An 18,573-nucleotide genomic window follows, 5' to 3' on the forward strand; every position below is an offset into this window, starting at 1 on the left:
AGGCCTTCCCCGCCTCCGCTTCGCCCCCGGTGGGGCTGATGCCTCCGTGGGCACGCTCACCTGGAGCCTGCACTGGGCCTCACGGGCGGGGGGGTGGTGCTCCGAACCCTCCCTCCGGGAGGTGGACGGGGTGTCCCCGTCCTCGGCCTCATCACGTGGGAAGCTCTGCAACGACAGTGACCGTCAGCCAGCCGTGCTGGGAGTTTTCCGAGCTGGGCCTGGCCAGTGGAGCCGCTGCTTCTGCCTGCTCGAACTTCTCTTCCCAGAAGGGTCAGAGACGCGTGTCTGCTCAGATCCCCACCCGGGAGGAAAGAGACCCACCTGAGGGTGTGAGGTCAGCCTGGGCGGCCGGCGCTGCCCGCACTCTCCCCATCCCACCCAGCCTGCTCTCCCCTGGGGTGTGGACACAACTTGTCCGCAGGCTTCTGACCCCACATCCGCCTGGGCTTCCTTGAGGGAGACACACCCCGAGAAACCCGCATCCACACACACAGGCAAAGGACCCGGTGTTTCCGGGTGGCATGGGAGAGGTGGCCTGGCCCCGCCTGGGGCTCCCCGTGTTACCTTTCTGTTTCTCCGGGCAAAGGGCCAGAGGCCTCTCGGGGGTGCCCTGAGCCAACGTCGACAGGGTGCCCACGCACACTGCCTGTGAGCTCTCCTGAGGCCCCGGCCTCTGGGCAGGGGCAAGCAGCAGAACATCCTGGCAGCAAGTGATCTGGCTGGGGGCTCCTCTCCGCTCTGGAGGCCTGGATACCCGGGTTGCGGGTTCTGTTGGGTTCTGTTGCCGGCAGGTGACATCATTTCCTGGGGTTCGTGCTGAGGTCCCTTCCCCAAAACTTCGCAAGGGAATCTCTGGGTTTCTGACTGCTCGACCACCCCCCTTAGGCCATGTGCAGGCACAGTGACAGCCACACAGCCCAGCCCACAGCCCTGGGGAGGCCTGGGTGCAGCCAGGGCCTGAGCTCCGAGGACCCCGCTGCTCTCAGACCAGGCTCCTTCTTCTCATAAGTGGTGTGGCCCTGGACAAGCATATGCCCCTCAGGGTTTCCCCGGTCTCTCCATCTGCAGAGTGGGGGTCATTCTCCCATCTGTTTCCTAGGTCTGTCGGCCTACGAGCAGCTCCATGCCTTTCCACCTGGGGCTGATATCACGTGGAGCTTGTGCGCTGAGACTTCAGAAAGAAAGACTCCATCCAGGGCTGACACAGCACAGAATGGGGCAGAACGAGGCCTGGATGCGCCGTGGTACCCAGGAAAAGGCACTCCCCCTCCTGACTGTTTTGAGACCCCGCATGCAAGTTGGAGGACCGAAAGGAAGACTCGAAGGTCTCCCTCTCTGATAGAAAAGAGTAGCCAACTTTCTGGTCCTCTGTTTCCATTGAGATTCTGTTCAAGTGTCCCAGCTCGGCTTCTGCGGGTGGCTGAGCTTCTAATGGCTCCCTGCGTTCTTGTCTTTTCCTCTCCAAACCTTCCGTCCGTTTCCCCCTTCTGGGGTGGATGGGCGCTGTCATTGCTTCTACCTTCGAGACAGATTGATGAAAAGTCTGGACCATCGACTCCTTTCCTCTCTTTGGTTCCGTGTCTCTCTCTGGCTGTGTCCCTCTCTTTTCCTTTCTCGATTCAGTCTGTGTCTTCCTCTTTCTCTCTCGTGTGTGGATGGATGGATGCTAGGAATGCACATGTATATGATTAGATGAGGGTTATGTTTTAGGGATAGGTTAGAGGGAGAGAAAGGCTTTAGGTCGGAGTTGGTCATGGGGGAAGGGTCAAGGGTGGTGGTGGTGTTTCTTGGAATCTGAGTGCTGTGCATTCTTCGTCTCTTTCCATATGAACCCCTTCTCAGATACACCACTTGCAAGGAGTCTCTCATGTTCCGTTTCCTATCTTTTGCATTTGTGAATGCTTAGCTTCTCTGTTGTGAAGAGGTTCCATTGGATGGAAACCCATTGGTGTACTTGGTTTCCCTCTTTCCCTTACTTGAAGAGACCCATTTCTACCTCCGCCCAGCAAATGGCAAGGAGACTCTGATGTTAAGGAGCCTTTGACCTACGCTTCTTTCTAGCTATCTCATGACATCAGTCTTTAGGGTGAGGTTTTTCCCCGATATTGAGGTGGTGTGAGATCAAAACCAATAGCGTTCTTCAGATGTAGCTGTCTGGTTTTCCCATGGACATTGATTGAAGAGGCTTTCTTGTTCCCATTTGGATATTCTCCCCTTCTGTGTCAGAGATGAGTTGACCTTGGATGCCGGGGTTTGTTTCTGGACCCTCAACTTTATTCCATCGATCTGGATCTGTGTGTGTTGTTGTATTCCCAATAGCATACTGTCCTGCTGCTGCCGCTGCGGCTAAGTCACTTCAGTCGTGTCTGACTCTGCGCGACCCCATGGCCTGCAGCCTACCAGGCTCCTCCGTCCAGGGCATTTTCCAGGCAAGAGTACTGGAGTGGGTCGCCATCGCCTTCTCCGATACTCTCCTGAGGATCCTAGTTTGGTCGTCTAATTTCCTTTCACACAACCTTGGACGTCCGTATCGGGGCTTTTTCGTCGGATTGTATTGACAATTTAGGCTCTTTTCTGTTTCCGTAACCCCTTTTGCAATTCTTTGTTCGGTGCGAACATGCATTGGCATTTTGGGAGGAATAGCATCGAAGCTGTGGATTGCCTTGTGGGGCTGTGACATCATTTTCCCAATAGGAATTCTTTCAAGCCCTGAGCACAGCTTCTCTTTCCAGTGATTGGTGTGGGCTTGATCTTCTTTCTTCCATCTCTCGCCGTTTTGTGAGAACAGGTCCTTCCTTCCCTTCTGGGTTAGATGGACTCGTGGGTATCACTTCAGTGAATGGCATTGTCAGTGGGGGTGATAATTCCCTTCTCATTGGAAGACTTTGCGGTGAGTATTAGAAGTGCAAGTGATTTCTCTTCCCCTTCCTCCCTGTCCATCTCTCAGAGCCACCGGGAAACAGAGGCCTCATCCAGGGTCACACAGGCCTGAGGGAGTGCAACTAGACTGTTGTTTCTTCAGGCCCTCAGTGCTGGACATCATCCGGGATACTCTGTGTGTGTCTTCCTCAGTCTGGCGTCCCTTCAGACCTTTCCCTAGTTTTCACAGGCTTGTTGTGTTGGTGTTCTTTGTCTGTTTGGAGACACGTCCTTGAGAAGCTTTGTGTTTCCACTCATTCGTCTCGCGATGTATGACCTGTCTTTTGCTTTTGTAATGAGGTCTTTCCCACGGTAGATATCTTTGATTTTGCAAAGTCCACTGTATTCTCTGGGTTGTTTTGTGGACTGCCTTTTAGTTTTGTGTGTGAAGACTCAAAGCACGTGTCCGGTTTCTGCTCATTGTTCTTCTAGATTTGTGACAAGTTTTCATGGAAACTTTGTCTAGGGATAACTGGAAGTGAACTCGGTGTAAGGTGTCAAGTCTCCATCTCCATTCATGTCATGCCCTGCAGTTTCCAATTCCCTGTTCCTGAGTGGTTTTGGAGACCTTGTGGGAAGTTTGGTTGCATCGGAGTTTGCATTTCCACCTTGAGTAGATTCACACTGTTCTGCCCTCAGGGACACTGTCAAGGGGGAGTGAGGAGCAGCCTGCACTTGCAGCAGTGACCACACGGTGGGGCGAGTGCTGCTGTTCCCTCTGGGAGCCCCAGGCCACAGGCATCCCAGTGAGGAGCCAGCTCTGTGCTCAGCTGAAAGGAGTTATTCTCTCAGGAGCCTCTGAGCCCTTGCCTTTGGATCACCCAGGGTGGGCATTTATTGTGACAGAAAAAAATTGCCCTGAATTCCATGGACGGAAGAGCCTGGCTGTGTAGAGTTCGTGAGTTGCCGTGAATCAGACACAACTGAGGACACAAAAACTCAATAGACTAAAACACTTTTTGGGGGTGGGGGGAGTGAAAGGGGGTGATGTGGGGTATTTTCTCTTATATAATAGCCAAGGGAAATCTAGTTTAAAACTAAATTCACATAGATGGGAAAGGTATAGCTCTCCGTCACCCTATTAAAAAAAAAAAAAAAAAAAAAACGACTTAACTTTTCTGAAAGTTTATTTAGTAGCTTCCTTGAGCAGTTCATTGTGAAGCTTTTTTTTTTTTTTCTGTGACATTGGCCTCATTAAAAAGTACGGTTTGCGTTTACTGGATAATTTTGTTCATTGGTTTGTTAGGGAATCTTGGTAATATCTGAGTTTCCTGGGGAGCATGGTCACATGACCTGGCCCTGGCCAATCGGTGCGTTCCACCTCCCTGGCCACTGTGATTGGCTCCGGACTGGGGCAGTGCCCAATCGGGGCCCAGGGCCGGGCCTCACGTTGGAAGCCAGGGGAAGACGAGCTCTCGTCCTGCTGGGGTAGGGGAAGGGGTGGGGCCGGGGGAGGTCAGGCTCCAGCAGTGGGAGGGGCTTGAGGTCCGCCTGCGGCAGTTGGTGACCTTCCTGCTCCCCTCAGGGCAGAGCCGCCGGCCTGAGAATGAGGGCGCTGCTGAGCCCAGGGGCTGGGATGGCCCGTTGCTGCTGTGGTCCCAGAGCTCCACCCGAGACCTGAGGGAGGCCGTCTGCCCGTGAGTCCTCTCCCGCTTGTCTGTCAGCTTGTTTGAAGCATGCTGGGTTTTCTGCCCAGCTGGCTAAGGGGAGTCCCTGGAAATGCAAGGGTGTGGGTTTTGGCAGACTTCAGGGAAGACATGCCAGATGAGCCTGGGAGACTCCAGCTTAATCTGGATTCAGGAGATATCTCTTCGGGCCAGCTAGTAATTGTAGGATAAGCCTAATGAGTCTTCACAGGATGAAGAGAGTAACGTGCCAAGGTAGCAATCGATGTCCTCCTTCGAGAGGATGAAGCTGGTGCTCAGAGAAGGGGGGAACTTGGCCACAGCAAGGAGGTGTGCACCCAGACAGAACCCCCAGATCCGGCCATTTGAGCTCAGGGAGGCCAGTGGTGTGGCTTGTCCCTGTGGCAGGGGCCGAGGCACGCAGCCCACCCTGATTCCTGCGGGGGCCTGACTTGGGAAGTGCCATCTGGTAGCTTTGAGACTCACCAAACCAAATTGCACTGGAGAGAGGAAGGACACCTTCCTTCATCCACCCCCCACCCCCGCCGGATTCCCACATACCCTGACCCCTTTCTCTGGATTTCGGAGCCATTTCCAGAGTCCCGCTCATATGACCTCATTCGAAGTGCACTGTGGACGAGCTGCCATGTGCAGCTGCTACCACAGCAGCCAAGGGCTTTAGCTCCCGAGTACCTCCCTTCCTTTGGAACTTGGGGGCCCTCTACTCCCCACTTGCACACCACAGACCTTTGCTGAGGATTGTGGGGACCCTCACTCAGTTTGCAGCACGTTGTAGCCATCCCTGTCCTCTCAATACCTCCCTTGCAACTCAGCTTGTGAGCTCCTTTGGAGCAGCGTGGCCCACCTGGCTGCAACGGAAGAGACACAGCTGACAGGGAAACAACAGCTTAGATCTGACAGCCGGAAAGCTCTGTCAAAAGGGACCTCCCTCTTCACACCGTAGAGGCTGTAGGAGCCGCCAGGGTTTGGGAACCAGTGCTGGGGCCAAAATGACTCCACAGCTGTTTTCCTTCCTGGGGAGGGTTCTGGCTCCAGTGGGAATGGCTCAAGTCTCCTAAGGTTCTGAAAGCCCACTGTGTGCAGATTCACGGTACACAGAGAGGAGAAGGTGGAGTCCTGCCCTGGAGGTGGGCACAGCTCACGGATGAGCCAGGCAGGCAGGCAGGCAGGCAGGGCATGAGAACACCTGAGCTGCCTTCATGAGTGAATGGTGTGGGGGCAGAGGAAGAGAAGCCGGTCTGCTCCCTCATGTGGTGCCCAGGGCAGGTTGTCCCCAGAGGAAACCCTTACGACGGTGAGGACTATCACTGCTGTTTCCCAAGGGGTTCCGTCGGTGCGTGTCTTCCCCGGAGCGGTCAGGCCGTCTCTAAAGTACACTGGCCATGGGCATTGCCTCTCCTTGGAACTTCCCATGTGTTTCTCTTTTTTATGGAACAGTGATTTTTTAGAGGGGTTCTGGGCCACAAGGTTGTTGGGTCATTTTCTAGCCTTCTGTCGTGAAGAACGCTTTCCTGGGCGTTGGGGTGGTTTGTTGTTCCAGCTCCCTTTCTTGGCTTCTTTTGGGAGCTGGTGCAACAAGAGGAGCTCAGCCTCTGCCTTCTGGCTGAGATGTCACCCTTCAAACAGCAATGCCTGCCTGGAGATAATGATGGCATTTGCCAAAAGGGCTTCGTTTGGCACATGATATCTTGAAAGGACGTACACCGTCCTTTCAGCTATCAAAGGCTAGTTCAAATGACATACAAATGAGAACTCTCCAATGGAGTCTTACAGTAGGTGGAGAGTCCGAAAAAAACTCCTTCAGTCATTTCACTGAGAGTCATTGATTGGGGACACCAAGAATATAGGAAGGAATGCAGAAAGAAAAGATGAAATTGTGTTCAGGATCGGGGGGAGGGATGAACAGGGCGTGCTTGCCTTGAATCCAGGCTTTGTTGGGGGGTGGGGCATAAAGATCGAACGGGTCTGAAACTACAAAGTGGGATGGTAACACAGTATCACCAGAGTTACACAACAGTGTTCCCAAATTGCAACAATGATGAAAAAGTTTACTAATCCCAACTTAACCAAGAGAAATACAGGAAACCATACGCAAAATAAAACATCACCAGAAAGGTGGAAACAAACCAAATGCAAAGCAGTTCAGGGGAAAGGAACTCCATGTCCCCTGGGGGCAGACCGAGTTGCCGGCGTCCACGGTGAGCAGACAGGGATGGAGGCTGCAGAGCCGACCGCTCCCCTGGACGTGGTGTTTCCGGCAAGGGCTCTGGGTCTCTGCCCAGAGCGGGGGCTCGTTCTTCCTGCAGGGGCGAGTGAGTCATCGTCGGCGTCTGGGTGTTGCGCGGGAGCCAGGGCAGGCTCTCCCTGCCGAGGCGGTGACTCCTCCTCTGCCTCGGGTTCTCCTGCCAAAGCCCGAGCAGGTACAGGTGCACGTGGAGGTGGAGGTTCTGGCTGAGGGGGTGGGACATCAGTGCCTGGGGCTGGGGGCCCTGCAGGCACGGAGATCCGATCTGCCCGGTGTGCTGGCCAGTACCCAGCTGGCCTGGTGTCTCTGCGAGGGCAAGTCTCGGTTCTCCATCTGGCCTCGGTGGATCCCTGGGTCCTGCACCTGGAGCCACCACCTCTGTAGGGACAGGTCTGGGAAGTAGAGCCTGGTTCCAGTTGGAGGCCAGTGCTAGAGCTGGGGGAGAAGCAAAGTTTGCCCACAGGCCAGCCTTGGCATGTGCGTATCCCGGGACAGAAAGCTTCCAAGAGATTCCCAAAGAATACCCAGGGTCGGATGTCTTTTGGGACTGAAGTGTGCAAGATGGGGGTGGGGGTGTGAGGCCAGCGCTTGCTGCAGGCCCAGCAGCATCTTTCGGGGACTCGTCCGTGTGTAGCTCAGCACCCCCTCCCCACACACTCCCGTGCACCAGCCCCAGCGTCCTCACCTCTGTGCTCTGGCGTGCTGGGCTCCAGGTCCTCCTGCTGCCTCAGAGGCCGGGGTTCTCGGGACTCTGGGTCGGAGCCGGGTGTGCTGAGCTCCGTGGCAGCCTCAGACTGGGCCGCCGGGTGTATCCTGGGCGGTGTCTCGGCAGCAGGCCTTCCCCGCCTCTGCTTCGCCCCCGGTGGGGCTGATGCCTCCGTGGGCACGCTCACCTGGAGCCTGCACTGGGCCTCACGGGCGGGGGGGTGGTGCTCCGACCCCTCCCTCCGGGAGGTGGACGGGGTGTCCCCGTCCTCGGCCTCATCACGTGGGAAGCTCTGCAACGACAGTGACCGTCAGCCAGCCGTGCTGGGAGTTTTCCGAGCTGGGCCTGGCCAGTGGAGCCGCTGCTTCTGCCTGCTCGAACTTCTCTTCCCAGAAGGGTCAGAGACGTGTGTCTGCTCAGATCCCCACCCGGGAGGAAAGAGACCCACCTGAGGGTGTGAGGTCAGCCTGGGCGGCCGGCGCTGCCCGCACTCTCCCCATCCCACCCAGCCTGCTCTCCCCTGGGGTGTGGACACAACTTGTCCGCAGGCTTCTGACCCCACATCCGCCTGGGCTTCCTTGAGGGAGACACACCCCGAGAAACCCGCATCCACACACACAGGCAAAGGACCCGGTGTTTCCGGGTGGCATGGGAGAGGTGGCCTGGCCCCGCCTGGGGCTCCCCGTGTTACCTTTCTGTTTCTCCGGGCAAAGGGCCAGAGGCCTCTCGGGGGTGCCCTGAGCCAACGTCGACAGGGTGCCCACGCACACTGCCTGTGAGCTCTCCTGAGGCCCCGGCCTCTGGGCAGGGGCAAACAGCAGAACATCCTGGCAGCAAGTGATCTGGCTGGGGGCTCCTCTCCGCTCTGGAGGCCTGGATACCCGGGTTGCGGGTTCTGTTGGGTTCTGTTGCCGGCAGGTGACATCATTTCCTGGGGTTCGTGCTGAGGTCCCTTCCCCAAAACTTCGCAAGGGAATCTCTGGGTTTCTGACTGCTCGACCACCCCCCTTAGGCCATGTGCAGGCACAGTGACAGCCACACAGCCCAGCCCACAGCCCTGGGGAGGCCTGGGTGCAGCCAGGGCCTGAGCTCCGAGGACCCCGCTGCTCTCAGACCAGGCTCCTTCTTCTCATAAGTGGTGTGGCCCTGGACAAGCATATGCCCCTCAGGGTTTCCCCGGTCTCTCCATCTGCAGAGTGGGGGTCATTCTCCCATCTGTTTCCTAGGTCTGTCGGCCTACGAGCAGCTCCATGCCTTTCCACCTGGGGCTGATATCACGTGGAGCTTGTGCGCTGAGACTTCAGAAAGAAAGACTCCATCCAGGGCTGACACAGCACAGAATGGGGCAGAACGAGGCCTGGATGCGCCGTGGTACCCAGGAAAAGGCACTCCCCCTCCTGACTGTTTGGAGACCCCGCATGCAAGTTGGAGGACCGAAAGGAAGACTCGAAGGTCTCCCTCTCTGATAGAAAAGAGTAGCCAACTTTCTGGTCCTCTGTTTCCATTGAGATTCTGTTCAAGTGTCCCAGCTCGGCTTCTGCGGGTGGCTGAGCTTCTAATGGCTCCCTGCGTTCTTGTCTTTTCCTCTCCAAACCTTCCGTCCGTTTCCCCCTTCTGGGGTGGATGGGCGCTGTCATTGCTTCTACCTTCGAGACAGATTGATGAAAAGTCTGGACCATCGACTCCTTTCCTCTCTTTGGTTCCGTGTCTCTCTCTGGCTGTGTCCCTCTCTTTTCCTTTCTCGATTCAGTCTGTGTCTTCCTCTTTCTCTCTCGTGTGTGGATGGATGGATGCTAGGAATGCACATGTATATGATTAGATGAGGGTTATGTTTTAGGGATAGGTTAGAGGGAGAGAAAGGCTTTAGGTCGGAGTTGGTCATGGGGGAAGGGTCAAGGGTGGTGGTGGTGTTTCTTGGAATCTGAGTGCTGTGCATTCTTCGTCTCTTTCCATATGAACCCCTTCTCAGATACACCACTTGCAAGGAGTCTCTCATGTTCCGTTTCCTATCTTTTGCATTTGTGAATGCTTAGCTTCTCTGTTGTGAAGAGGTTCCATTGGATGGAAACCCATTGGTGTACTTGGTTTCCCTCTTTCCCTTACTTGAAGAGACCCATTTCTACCTCCGCCCAGCAAATGGCAAGGAGACTCTGATGTTAAGGAGCCTTTGACCTACGCTTCTTTCTAGCTATCTCATGACATCAGTCTTTAGGGTGAGGTTTTTCCCCGATATTGAGGTGGTGTGAGATCAAAACCAATAGCGTTCTTCAGATGTAGCTGTCTGGTTTTCCCATGGACATTGATTGAAGAGGCTTTCTTGTTCCCATTTGGATATTCTCCCCTTCTGTGTCAGAGATGAGTTGACCTTGGATGCCGGGGTTTGTTTCTGGACCCTCAACTTTATTCCATCGATCTGGATCTGTGTGTGTTGTTGTATTCCCAATAGCATACTGTCCTGCTGCTGCCGCTGCGGCTAAGTCACTTCAGTCGTGTCTGACTCTGCGCGACCCCATGGCCTGCAGCCTACCAGGCTCCTCCGTCCAGGGCATTTTCCAGGCAAGAGTACTGGAGTGGGTCGCCATCGCCTTCTCCGATACTCTCCTGAGGATCCTAGTTTGGTCGTCTAATTTCCTTTCACACAACCTTGGACGTCCGTATCGGGGCTTTTTCGTCGGATTGTATTGACAATTTAGGCTCTTTTCTGTTTCCGTAACCCCTTTTGCAATTCTTTGTTCGGTGCGAACATGCATTGGCATTTTGGGAGGAATAGCATCGAAGCTGTGGATTGCCTTGTGGGGCTGTGACATCATTTTCCCAATAGGAATTCTTTCAAGCCCTGAGCACAGCTTCTCTTTCCAGTGATTGGTGTGGGCTTGATCTTCTTTCTTCCATCTCTCGCCGTTTTGTGAGAACAGGTCCTTCCTTCCCTTCTGGGTTAGATGGACTCGTGGGTATCACTTCAGTGAATGGCATTGTCAGTGGGGGTGATAATTCCCTTCTCATTGGAAGACTTTGCGGTGAGTATTAGAAGTGCAAGTGATTTCTCTTCCCCTTCCTCCCTGTCCATCTCTCAGAGCCACCGGGAAACAGAGGCCTCATCCAGGGTCACACAGGCCTGAGGGAGTGCAACTAGACTGTTGTTTCTTCAGGCCCTCAGTGCTGGACATCATCCGGGATACTCTGTGTGTGTCTTCCTCAGTCTGGCGTCCCTTCAGACCTTTCCCTAGTTTTCACAGGCTTGTTGTGTTGGTGTTCTTTGTCTGTTTGGAGACACGTCCTTGAGAAGCTTTGTGTTTCCACTCATTCGTCTCGCGATGTATGACCTGTCTTTTGCTTTTGTAATGAGGTCTTTCCCACGGTAGATATCTTTGATTTTGCAAAGTCCACTGTATTCTCTGGGTTGTTTTGTGGACTGCCTTTTAGTTTTGTGTGTGAAGACTCAAAGCACGTGTCCGGTTTCTGCTCATTGTTCTTCTAGATTTGTGACAAGTTTTCATGGAAACTTTGTCTAGGGATAACTGGAAGTGAACTCGGTGTAAGGTGTCAAGTCTCCATCTCCATTCATGTCATGCCCTGCAGTTTCCAATTCCCTGTTCCTGAGTGGTTTTGGAGACCTTGTGGGAAGTTTGGTTGCATCGGAGTTTGCATTTCCACCTTGAGTAGATTCACACTGTTCTGCCCTCAGGGACACTGTCAAGGGGGAGTGAGGAGCAGCCTGCACTTGCAGCAGTGACCACACGGTGGGGCGAGTGCTGCTGTCCCCTCTGGGAGCCCCAGGCCACAGGCATCCCAGTGAGGAGCCAGCTCTGTGCTCAGCTGAAAGGAGTTATTCTCTCAGGAGCCTCTGAGCCCTTGCCTTTGGATCACCCAGGGTGGGCATTTATTGTGACAGAAAAAAATTGCCCTGAATTCCATGGACGGAAGAGCCTGGCTGTGTAGAGTTCGTGAGTTGCCGTGAATCAGACACAACTGAGGACACAAAAACTCAATAGACTAAAACACTTTTTGGGGGTGGGGGGAGTGAAAGGGGGTGATGTGGGGTTTTTTGTCTTATATAATAGCCAAGGGAAATCTAGTTTAAACCTAAATTCACATAGATGGGAAAGGTATAGCTCTCCGTCACCCTATTAAAAAAAAAAAAAAAAAAGACTTAACTTTTCTGAAAGTTTATTTAGTAGCTTCCTTGAGCAGTTCATTGTGAAGCATTTTTTTTTTTTCTGTGACATTGGCCTCATTAAAAAGTACGGTTTGCGTTTACTGGATAATTTTGTTCATTGGTTTGTTAGGGAATCTTGGTAATATTTGAGTTTCCTGGGGAGCATGGTCACATGACCTGGCCCTGGCCAATCGGTGCGTTCCACCTCCCTGGCCACTGTGATTGGCTCCGGACTGGGGCAGTGCCCAATCGGGGCCCAGGGCCGGGCCTCACGTTGGAAGCCAGGGGAAGACGAGCTCTCGTCCTGCTGGGGTAGGGGAAGGGGTGGGGCCGGGGGAGGTCAGGCTCCAGCAGTGGGAGGGGCTTGAGGTCCGCCTGCGGCAGTTGGTGACCTTCCTGCTCCCCTCAGGGCAGAGCCGCCGGCCTGAGAATGAGGGCGCTGCTGAGCCCAGGGGCTGGGATGGCCCATTGCTGCTGTGGTCCCAGAGCTCCACCCGAGACCTGAGGGAGGCCGTCTGCCCGTGAGTCCTCTCCCGCTTGTCTGTCAGCTTGTTTGAAGCATGCTGGGTTTTCTGCCCAGCTGGCTAAGGGGAGTCCCTGGAAATGCAAGGGTGTGGGTTTTGGCAGACTTCAGGGAAGACATGCCAGATGAGCCTGGGAGACTCCAGCTTAATCTGGATTCAGGAGATATCTCTTCGGGCCAGCTAGTAATTGTAGGATAAGCCTAATGAGTCTTCACAGGATGAAGAGAGTAACGTGCCAAGGTAGCAATCGATGTCCTCCTTCGAGAGGATGAAGCTGGTGCTCAGAGAAGGGGGGAACTTGGCCACAGCAAGGAGGTGTGCACCCAGACAGAACCCCCAGATCCGGCCATTTGAGCTCAGGGAGGCCAGTGGTGTGGCTTGTCCCTGTGGCAGGGGCCGAGGCACGCAGCCCACCCTGATTCCTGCGGGGGCCTGACTTGGGAAGTGCCATCTGGTAGCTTTGAGACTCACCAAACCAAATTGCACTGGAGAGAGGAAGGACACCTTCCTTCATCCACCCCCCACCCCCGCCGGATTCCCACATACCCTGACCCCTTTCTCTGGATTTCGGAGCCATTTCCAGAGTCCCGCTCATATGACCTCATTCGAAGTGCACTGTGGACGAGCTGCCATGTGCAGCTGCTACCACAGCAGCCAAGGGCTTTAGCTCCCGAGTACCTCCCTTCCTTTGGAACTTGGGGGCCCTCTACTCCCCACTTGCACACCACAGACCTTTGCTGAGGATTGTGGGGACCCTCACTCAGTTTGCAGCACGTTGTAGCCATCCCTGTCCTCTCAATACCTCCCTTGCAACTCAGCTTGTGAGCTCCTTTGGAGCAGCGTGGCCCACCTGGCTGCAACGGAAGAGACACAGCTGACAGGGAAACAACAGCTTAGATCTGACAGCCGGAAAGCTCTGTCAAAAGGGACCTCCCTCTTCACACCGTAGAGGCTGTAGGAGCCGCCAGGGTTTAGGAACCAGTGCTGGGGCCAAAATGACTCCACAGCTGTTTTCCTTCCTGGGGAGGGTTCTGGCTCCAGTGGGAATGGCTCAAGTCTCCTAAGGTTCTGAAAGCCCACTGTGTGCAGATTCACGGTACACAGAGAGGAGAAGGTGGAGTCCTGCCCTGGAGGTGGGCACAGCTCACGGATGAGCCAGGCAGGCAGGCAGGCAGGCAGGGCATGAGAACACCTGAGCTGCCTTCATGAGTGAATGGTGTGGGGGCAGAGGAAGAGAAGCCGGTCTGCTCCCTCATGTGGTGCCCAGGGCAGGTTGTCCCCAGAGGAAACCCTTACGACGGTGAGGACTATCACTGCTGTTTCCCAAGGGGTTCCGTCGGTGCGTGTCTTCCCCGGAGCGGTCAGGCCGTCTCTAAAGTACACTGGCCATGGGCATTGCCTCTCCTTGGAACTTCCCATGTGTTTCTCTTTTTTATGGAACAGTGATTTTTTAGAGGGGTTCTGGGCCACAAGGTTGTTGGGTCATTTTCTAGCCTTCTGTCGTGAAGAACGCTTTCCTGGGCGTTGGGGTGGTTTGTTGTTCCAGCTCCCTTTCTTGGCTTCTTTTGGGAGCTGGTGCAACAAGAGGAGCTCAGCCTCTGCCTTCTGGCTGAGATGTCACCCTTCAAACAGCAATGCCTGCCTGGAGATAATGATGGCATTTGCCAAAAGGGCTTCGTTTGGCACATGATATCTTGAAAGGACGTACACCGTCCTTTCAGCTATCAAAGGCTAGTTCAAATGACATACAAATGAGAACTCTCCAATGGAGTCTTACAGTAGGTGGAGAGTCCGAAAAAAACTCCTTCAGTCATTTCACTGAGAGTCATTGATTGGGGACACCAAGAATATAGGAAGGAATGCAGAAAGAAAAGATGAAATTGTGTTCAGGATCGGGGGGAGGGATGAACAGGGCGTGCTTGCCTTGAATCCAGGCTTTGTTGGGGGGTGGGGCATAAAGATCGAACGGGTCTGAAACTACAAATTGGGATGGTAACACAGTATCACCAGAGTTACACAACAGTGTTCCCAAATTGCAACAATGATGAAAAAGTTTACTAATCCCAACTTAACCAAGAGAAATACAGGAAACCATACACAAAATAAAACATCACCAGAAAGGTGGAAACAAACCAAATGCAAAGCAGTTCAGGCGAAAGGAATTCCATGTCCCCTGGGGGCAGACCGAGTTGCCGGCGTCCACGGTGAGCAGACAGGGATGGAGGCTGCAGAGCCGACCGCTCCCCTGGACGTGGTGTTTCCGGCAAGGGCTCTGGGTCTCTGCCCAGAGCGGGGGCTCGTTCTTCCTGCAGGGGCGAGTGAGTCATCGTCGGCGTCTGGGTGTTGCGCGGGAGCCAGGGCAGGCTCTCCCTGCCGAGGCGGTGACTCCTCCTCTGCCTCGGGTTCTCCTGCCAAAGCCCGAGCAGGTACAGGTGCACGTGGAGGTGGAGGTTCTGGCTGAGGGGGTGGGACATCAGTGCCTGGGGCTGGGGGCCCTGCAGGCACGGAGATCCGATCTGCCCGGTGTGCTGGCCAGTACCCAGCTGGCCTGGTGTCTCTGCGAGGGCAAGTCTCGGTTCTCCATCTGGCCTCGGTGGATCCCTGGGTCCTGCACCTGGAGCCACCACCTCTGTAGGGACAGGTCTGGGAAGTAGAGCCTGGTTCCAGTTGGAGGCCAGTGCTAGAGCTGGGGGAGAAGCAAAGTTTGCCCACAGGCCAGCCTTGGCATGTGCGTATCCCGGGACAGAAAGCTTCCAAGAGATTCCCAAAGAATACCCAGGGTCGGATGTCTTTTGGGACTGAAGTGTGCAAGATGGGGGTGGGGGTGTGAGGCCAGCGCTTGCTGCAGGCCCAGCAGCATCTTTCGGGGACTCGTCCGTGTGTAGCTCAGCACCCCCTCCCCACACACTCCCGTGCACCAGCCCCAGCGTCCTCACCTCTGTGCTCTGGCGTGCTGGGCTCCAGGTCCTCCTGCTGCCTCAGAGGCCGGGGTTCTCGGGACTCTGGGTCGGAGCCGGGTGTGCTGAGCTCCGTGGCAGCCTCAGACTGGGCCGCCGGGTGTATCCTGGGCGGTGTCTCGGCAGCAGGCCTTCCCCGCCTCCGCTTCGCCCCCGGTGGGGCTGATGCCTCCGTGGGCACGCTCACCTGGAGCCTGCACTGGGCCTCACGGGCGGGGGGGTGGTGCTCCGAACCCTCCCTCCGGGAGGTGGACGGGGTGTCCCCGTCCTCGGCCTCATCACGTGGGAAGCTCTGCAACGACAGTGACCGTCAGCCAGCCGTGCTGGGAGTTTTCCGAGCTGGGCCTGGCCAGTGGAGCCGCTGCTTCTGCCTGCTCGAACTTCTCTTCCCAGAAGGGTCAGAGACGCGTGTCTGCTCAGATCCCCACCCGGGAGGAAAGAGACCCACCTGAGGGTGTGAGGTCAGCCTGGGCGGCCGGCGCTGCCCGCACTCTCCCCATCCCACCCAGCCTGCTCTCCCCTGGGGTGTGGACACAACTTGTCCGCAGGCTTCTGACCCCACATCCGCCTGGGCTTCCTTGAGGGAGACACACCCCGAGAAACCCGCATCCACACACACAGGCAAAGGACCCGGTGTTTCCGGGTGGCATGGGAGAGGTGGCCTGGCCCCGCCTGGGGCTCCCCGTGTTACCTTTCTGTTTCTCCGGGCAAAGGGCCAGAGGCCTCTCGGGGGTGCCCTGAGCCAACGTCGACAGGGTGCCCACGCACACTGCCTGTGAGCTCTCCTGAGGCCCCGGCCTCTGGGCAGGGGCAAGCAGCAGAACATCCTGGCAGCAAGTGATCTGGCTGGGGGCTCCTCTCCGCTCTGGAGGCCTGGATACCCGGGTTGCGGGTTCTGTTGGGTTCTGTTGCCGGCAGGTGACATCATTTCCTGGGGTTCGTGCTGAGGTCCCTTCCCCAAAACTTCGCAAGGGAATCTCTGGGTTTCTGACTGCTCGACCACCCCCCTTAGGCCATGTGCAGGCACAGTGACAGCCACACAGCCCAGCCCACAGCCCTGGGGAGGCCTGGGTGCAGCCAGGGCCTGAGCTCCGAGGACCCCGCTGCTCTCAGACCAGGCTCCTTCTTCTCATAAGTGGTGTGGCCCTGGACAAGCATATGCCCCTCAGGGTTTCCCCGGTCTCTCCATCTGCAGAGTGGGGGTCATTCTCCCATCTGTTTCCTAGGTCTGTCGGCCTACGAGCAGCTCCATGCCTTTCCACCTGGGGCTGATATCACGTGGAGCTTGTGCGCTGAGACTTCAGAAAGAAAGACTCCATCCAGGGCTGACACAGCACAGAATGGGGCAGAACGAGGCCTGGATGCGCCGTGGTACCCAGGAAAAGGCACTCCCCCTCCTGACTGTTTTGAGACCCCGCATGCAAGTTGGAGGACCGAAAGGAAGACTCGAAGGTCTCCCTCTCTGATAGAAAAGAGTAGCCAACTTTCTGGTCCTCTGTTTCCATTGAGATTCTGTTCAAGTGTCCCAGCTCGGCTTCTGCGGGTGGCTGAGCTTCTAATGGCTCCCTGCGTTCTTGTCTTTTCCTCTCCAAACCTTCCGTCCGTTTCCCCCTTCTGGGGTGGATGGGCGCTGTCATTGCTTCTACCTTCGAGACAGATTGATGAAAAGTCTGGACCATCGACTCCTTTCCTCTCTTTGGTTCCGTGTCTCTCTCTGGCTGTGTCCCTCTCTTTTCCTTTCTCGATTCAGTCTGTGTCTTCCTCTTTCTCTCTCGTGTGTGGATGGATGGATGCTAGGAATGCACATGTATATGATTAGATGAGGGTTATGTTTTAGGGATAGGTTAGAGGGAGAGAAAGGCTTTAGGTCGGAGTTGGTCATGGGGGAAGGGTCAAGGGTGGTGGTGGTGTTTCTTGGAATCTGAGTGCTGTGCATTCTTCGTCTCTTTCCATATGAACCCCTTCTCAGATACACCACTTGCAAGGAGTCTCTCATGTTCCGTTTCCTATCTTTTGCATTTGTGAATGCTTAGCTTCTCTGTTGTGAAGAGGTTCCATTGGATGGAAACCCATTGGTGTACTTGGTTTCCCTCTTTCCCTTACTTGAAGAGACCCATTTCTACCTCCGCCCAGCAAATGGCAAGGAGACTCTGATGTTAAGGAGCCTTTGACCTACGCTTCTTTCTAGCTATCTCATGACATCAGTCTTTAGGGTGAGGTTTTTCCCCGATATTGAGGTGGTGTGAGATCAAAACCAATAGCGTTCTTCAGATGTAGCTGTCTGGTTTTCCCATGGACATTGATTGAAGAGGCTTTCTTGTTCCCATTTGGATATTCTCCCCTTCTGTGTCAGAGATGAGTTGACCTTGGATGCCGGGGTTTGTTTCTGGACCCTCAACTTTATTCCATCGATCTGGATCTGTGTGTGTTGTTGTATTCCCAATAGCATACTGTCCTGCTGCTGCCGCTGCGGCTAAGTCACTTCAGTCGTGTCTGACTCTGCGCGACCCCATGGCCTGCAGCCTACCAGGCTCCTCCGTCCAGGGCATTTTCCAGGCAAGAGTACTGGAGTGGGTCGCCATCGCCTTCTCCGATACTCTCCTGAGGATCCTAGTTTGGTCGTCTAATTTCCTTTCACACAACCTTGGACGTCCGTATCGGGGCTTTTTCGTCGGATTGTATTGACAATTTAGGCTCTTTTCTGTTTCCGTAACCCCTTTTGCAATTCTTTGTTCGGTGCGAACATGCATTGGCATTTTGGGAGGAATAGCATCGAAGCTGTGGATTGCCTTGTGGGGCTGTGACATCATTTTCCCAATAGGAATTCTTTCAAGCCCTGAGCACAGCTTCTCTTTCCAGTGATTGGTGTGGGCTTGATCTTCTTTCTTCCATCTCTCGCCGTTTTGTGAGAACAGGTCCTTCCTTCCCTTCTGGGTTAGATGGACTCGTGGGTATCACTTCAGTGAATGGCATTGTCAGTGGGGGTGATAATTCCCTTCTCATTGGAAGACTTTGCGGTGAGTATTAGAAGTGCAAGTGATTTCTCTTCCCCTTCCTCCCTGTCCATCTCTCAGAGCCACCGGGAAACAGAGGCCTCATCCAGGGTCACACAGGCCTGAGGGAGTGCAACTAGACTGTTGTTTCTTCAGGCCCTCAGTGCTGGACATCATCCGGGATACTCTGTGTGTGTCTTCCTCAGTCTGGCGTCCCTTCAGACCTTTCCCTAGTTTTCACAGGCTTGTTGTGTTGGTGTTCTTTGTCTGTTTGGAGACACGTCCTTGAGAAGCTTTGTGTTTCCACTCATTCGTCTCGCGATGTATGACCTGTCTTTTGCTTTTGTAATGAGGTCTTTCCCACGGTAGATATCTTTGATTTTGCAAAGTCCACTGTATTCTCTGGGTTGTTTTGTGGACTGCCTTT

At 54.9% G+C, this 18,573-nt stretch overlaps 1 protein-coding gene and 1 long non-coding RNA gene across 4 annotated transcripts in view; one reads left to right on the plus strand and one right to left on the minus strand.

Moving 5' to 3' along the window:
- Positions 1–18,573, plus strand: part of LOC145514018 (uncharacterized) — a 45,636-nt gene that overhangs the window by 3,297 nt on the left and 23,766 nt on the right. For 2 of the 3 annotated variants that reach the window (XR_014059814.1, XR_014059813.1), the window contains exons 2-3: positions 4,445–4,556; positions 12,082–12,193. This is a non-coding gene — a long non-coding RNA (uncharacterized LOC145514018). Of the gene's footprint in view, positions 1–4,444; positions 4,557–12,081; positions 12,194–18,573 lie in introns of those variants that run through there. The other variant, XR_014059812.1, reaches the window with a different exon arrangement.
- Positions 5,256–8,342, minus strand: LOC145512406 (uncharacterized). The gene is made up of 3 exons (XM_081506129.1): positions 8,208–8,342; positions 7,496–7,808; positions 5,256–7,245 (listed from the first exon to the last, which is right to left on the minus strand). Exons 1-3 carry the CDS (start codon positions 8,340–8,342, stop codon positions 6,617–6,619), a joined length of 1,077 nt encoding a protein of 358 aa, XP_081362255.1. The 3' UTR covers positions 5,256–6,616.

This window comes from Giraffa tippelskirchi, chromosome 7, assembly GCF_054371585.1.
Source record: "Giraffa tippelskirchi isolate mGirTip1 chromosome 7, T2T-mGirTip1v1.2.pri, whole genome shotgun sequence".
Taxonomy (NCBI): Eukaryota; Metazoa; Chordata; class Mammalia; order Artiodactyla; family Giraffidae; genus Giraffa; species Giraffa tippelskirchi.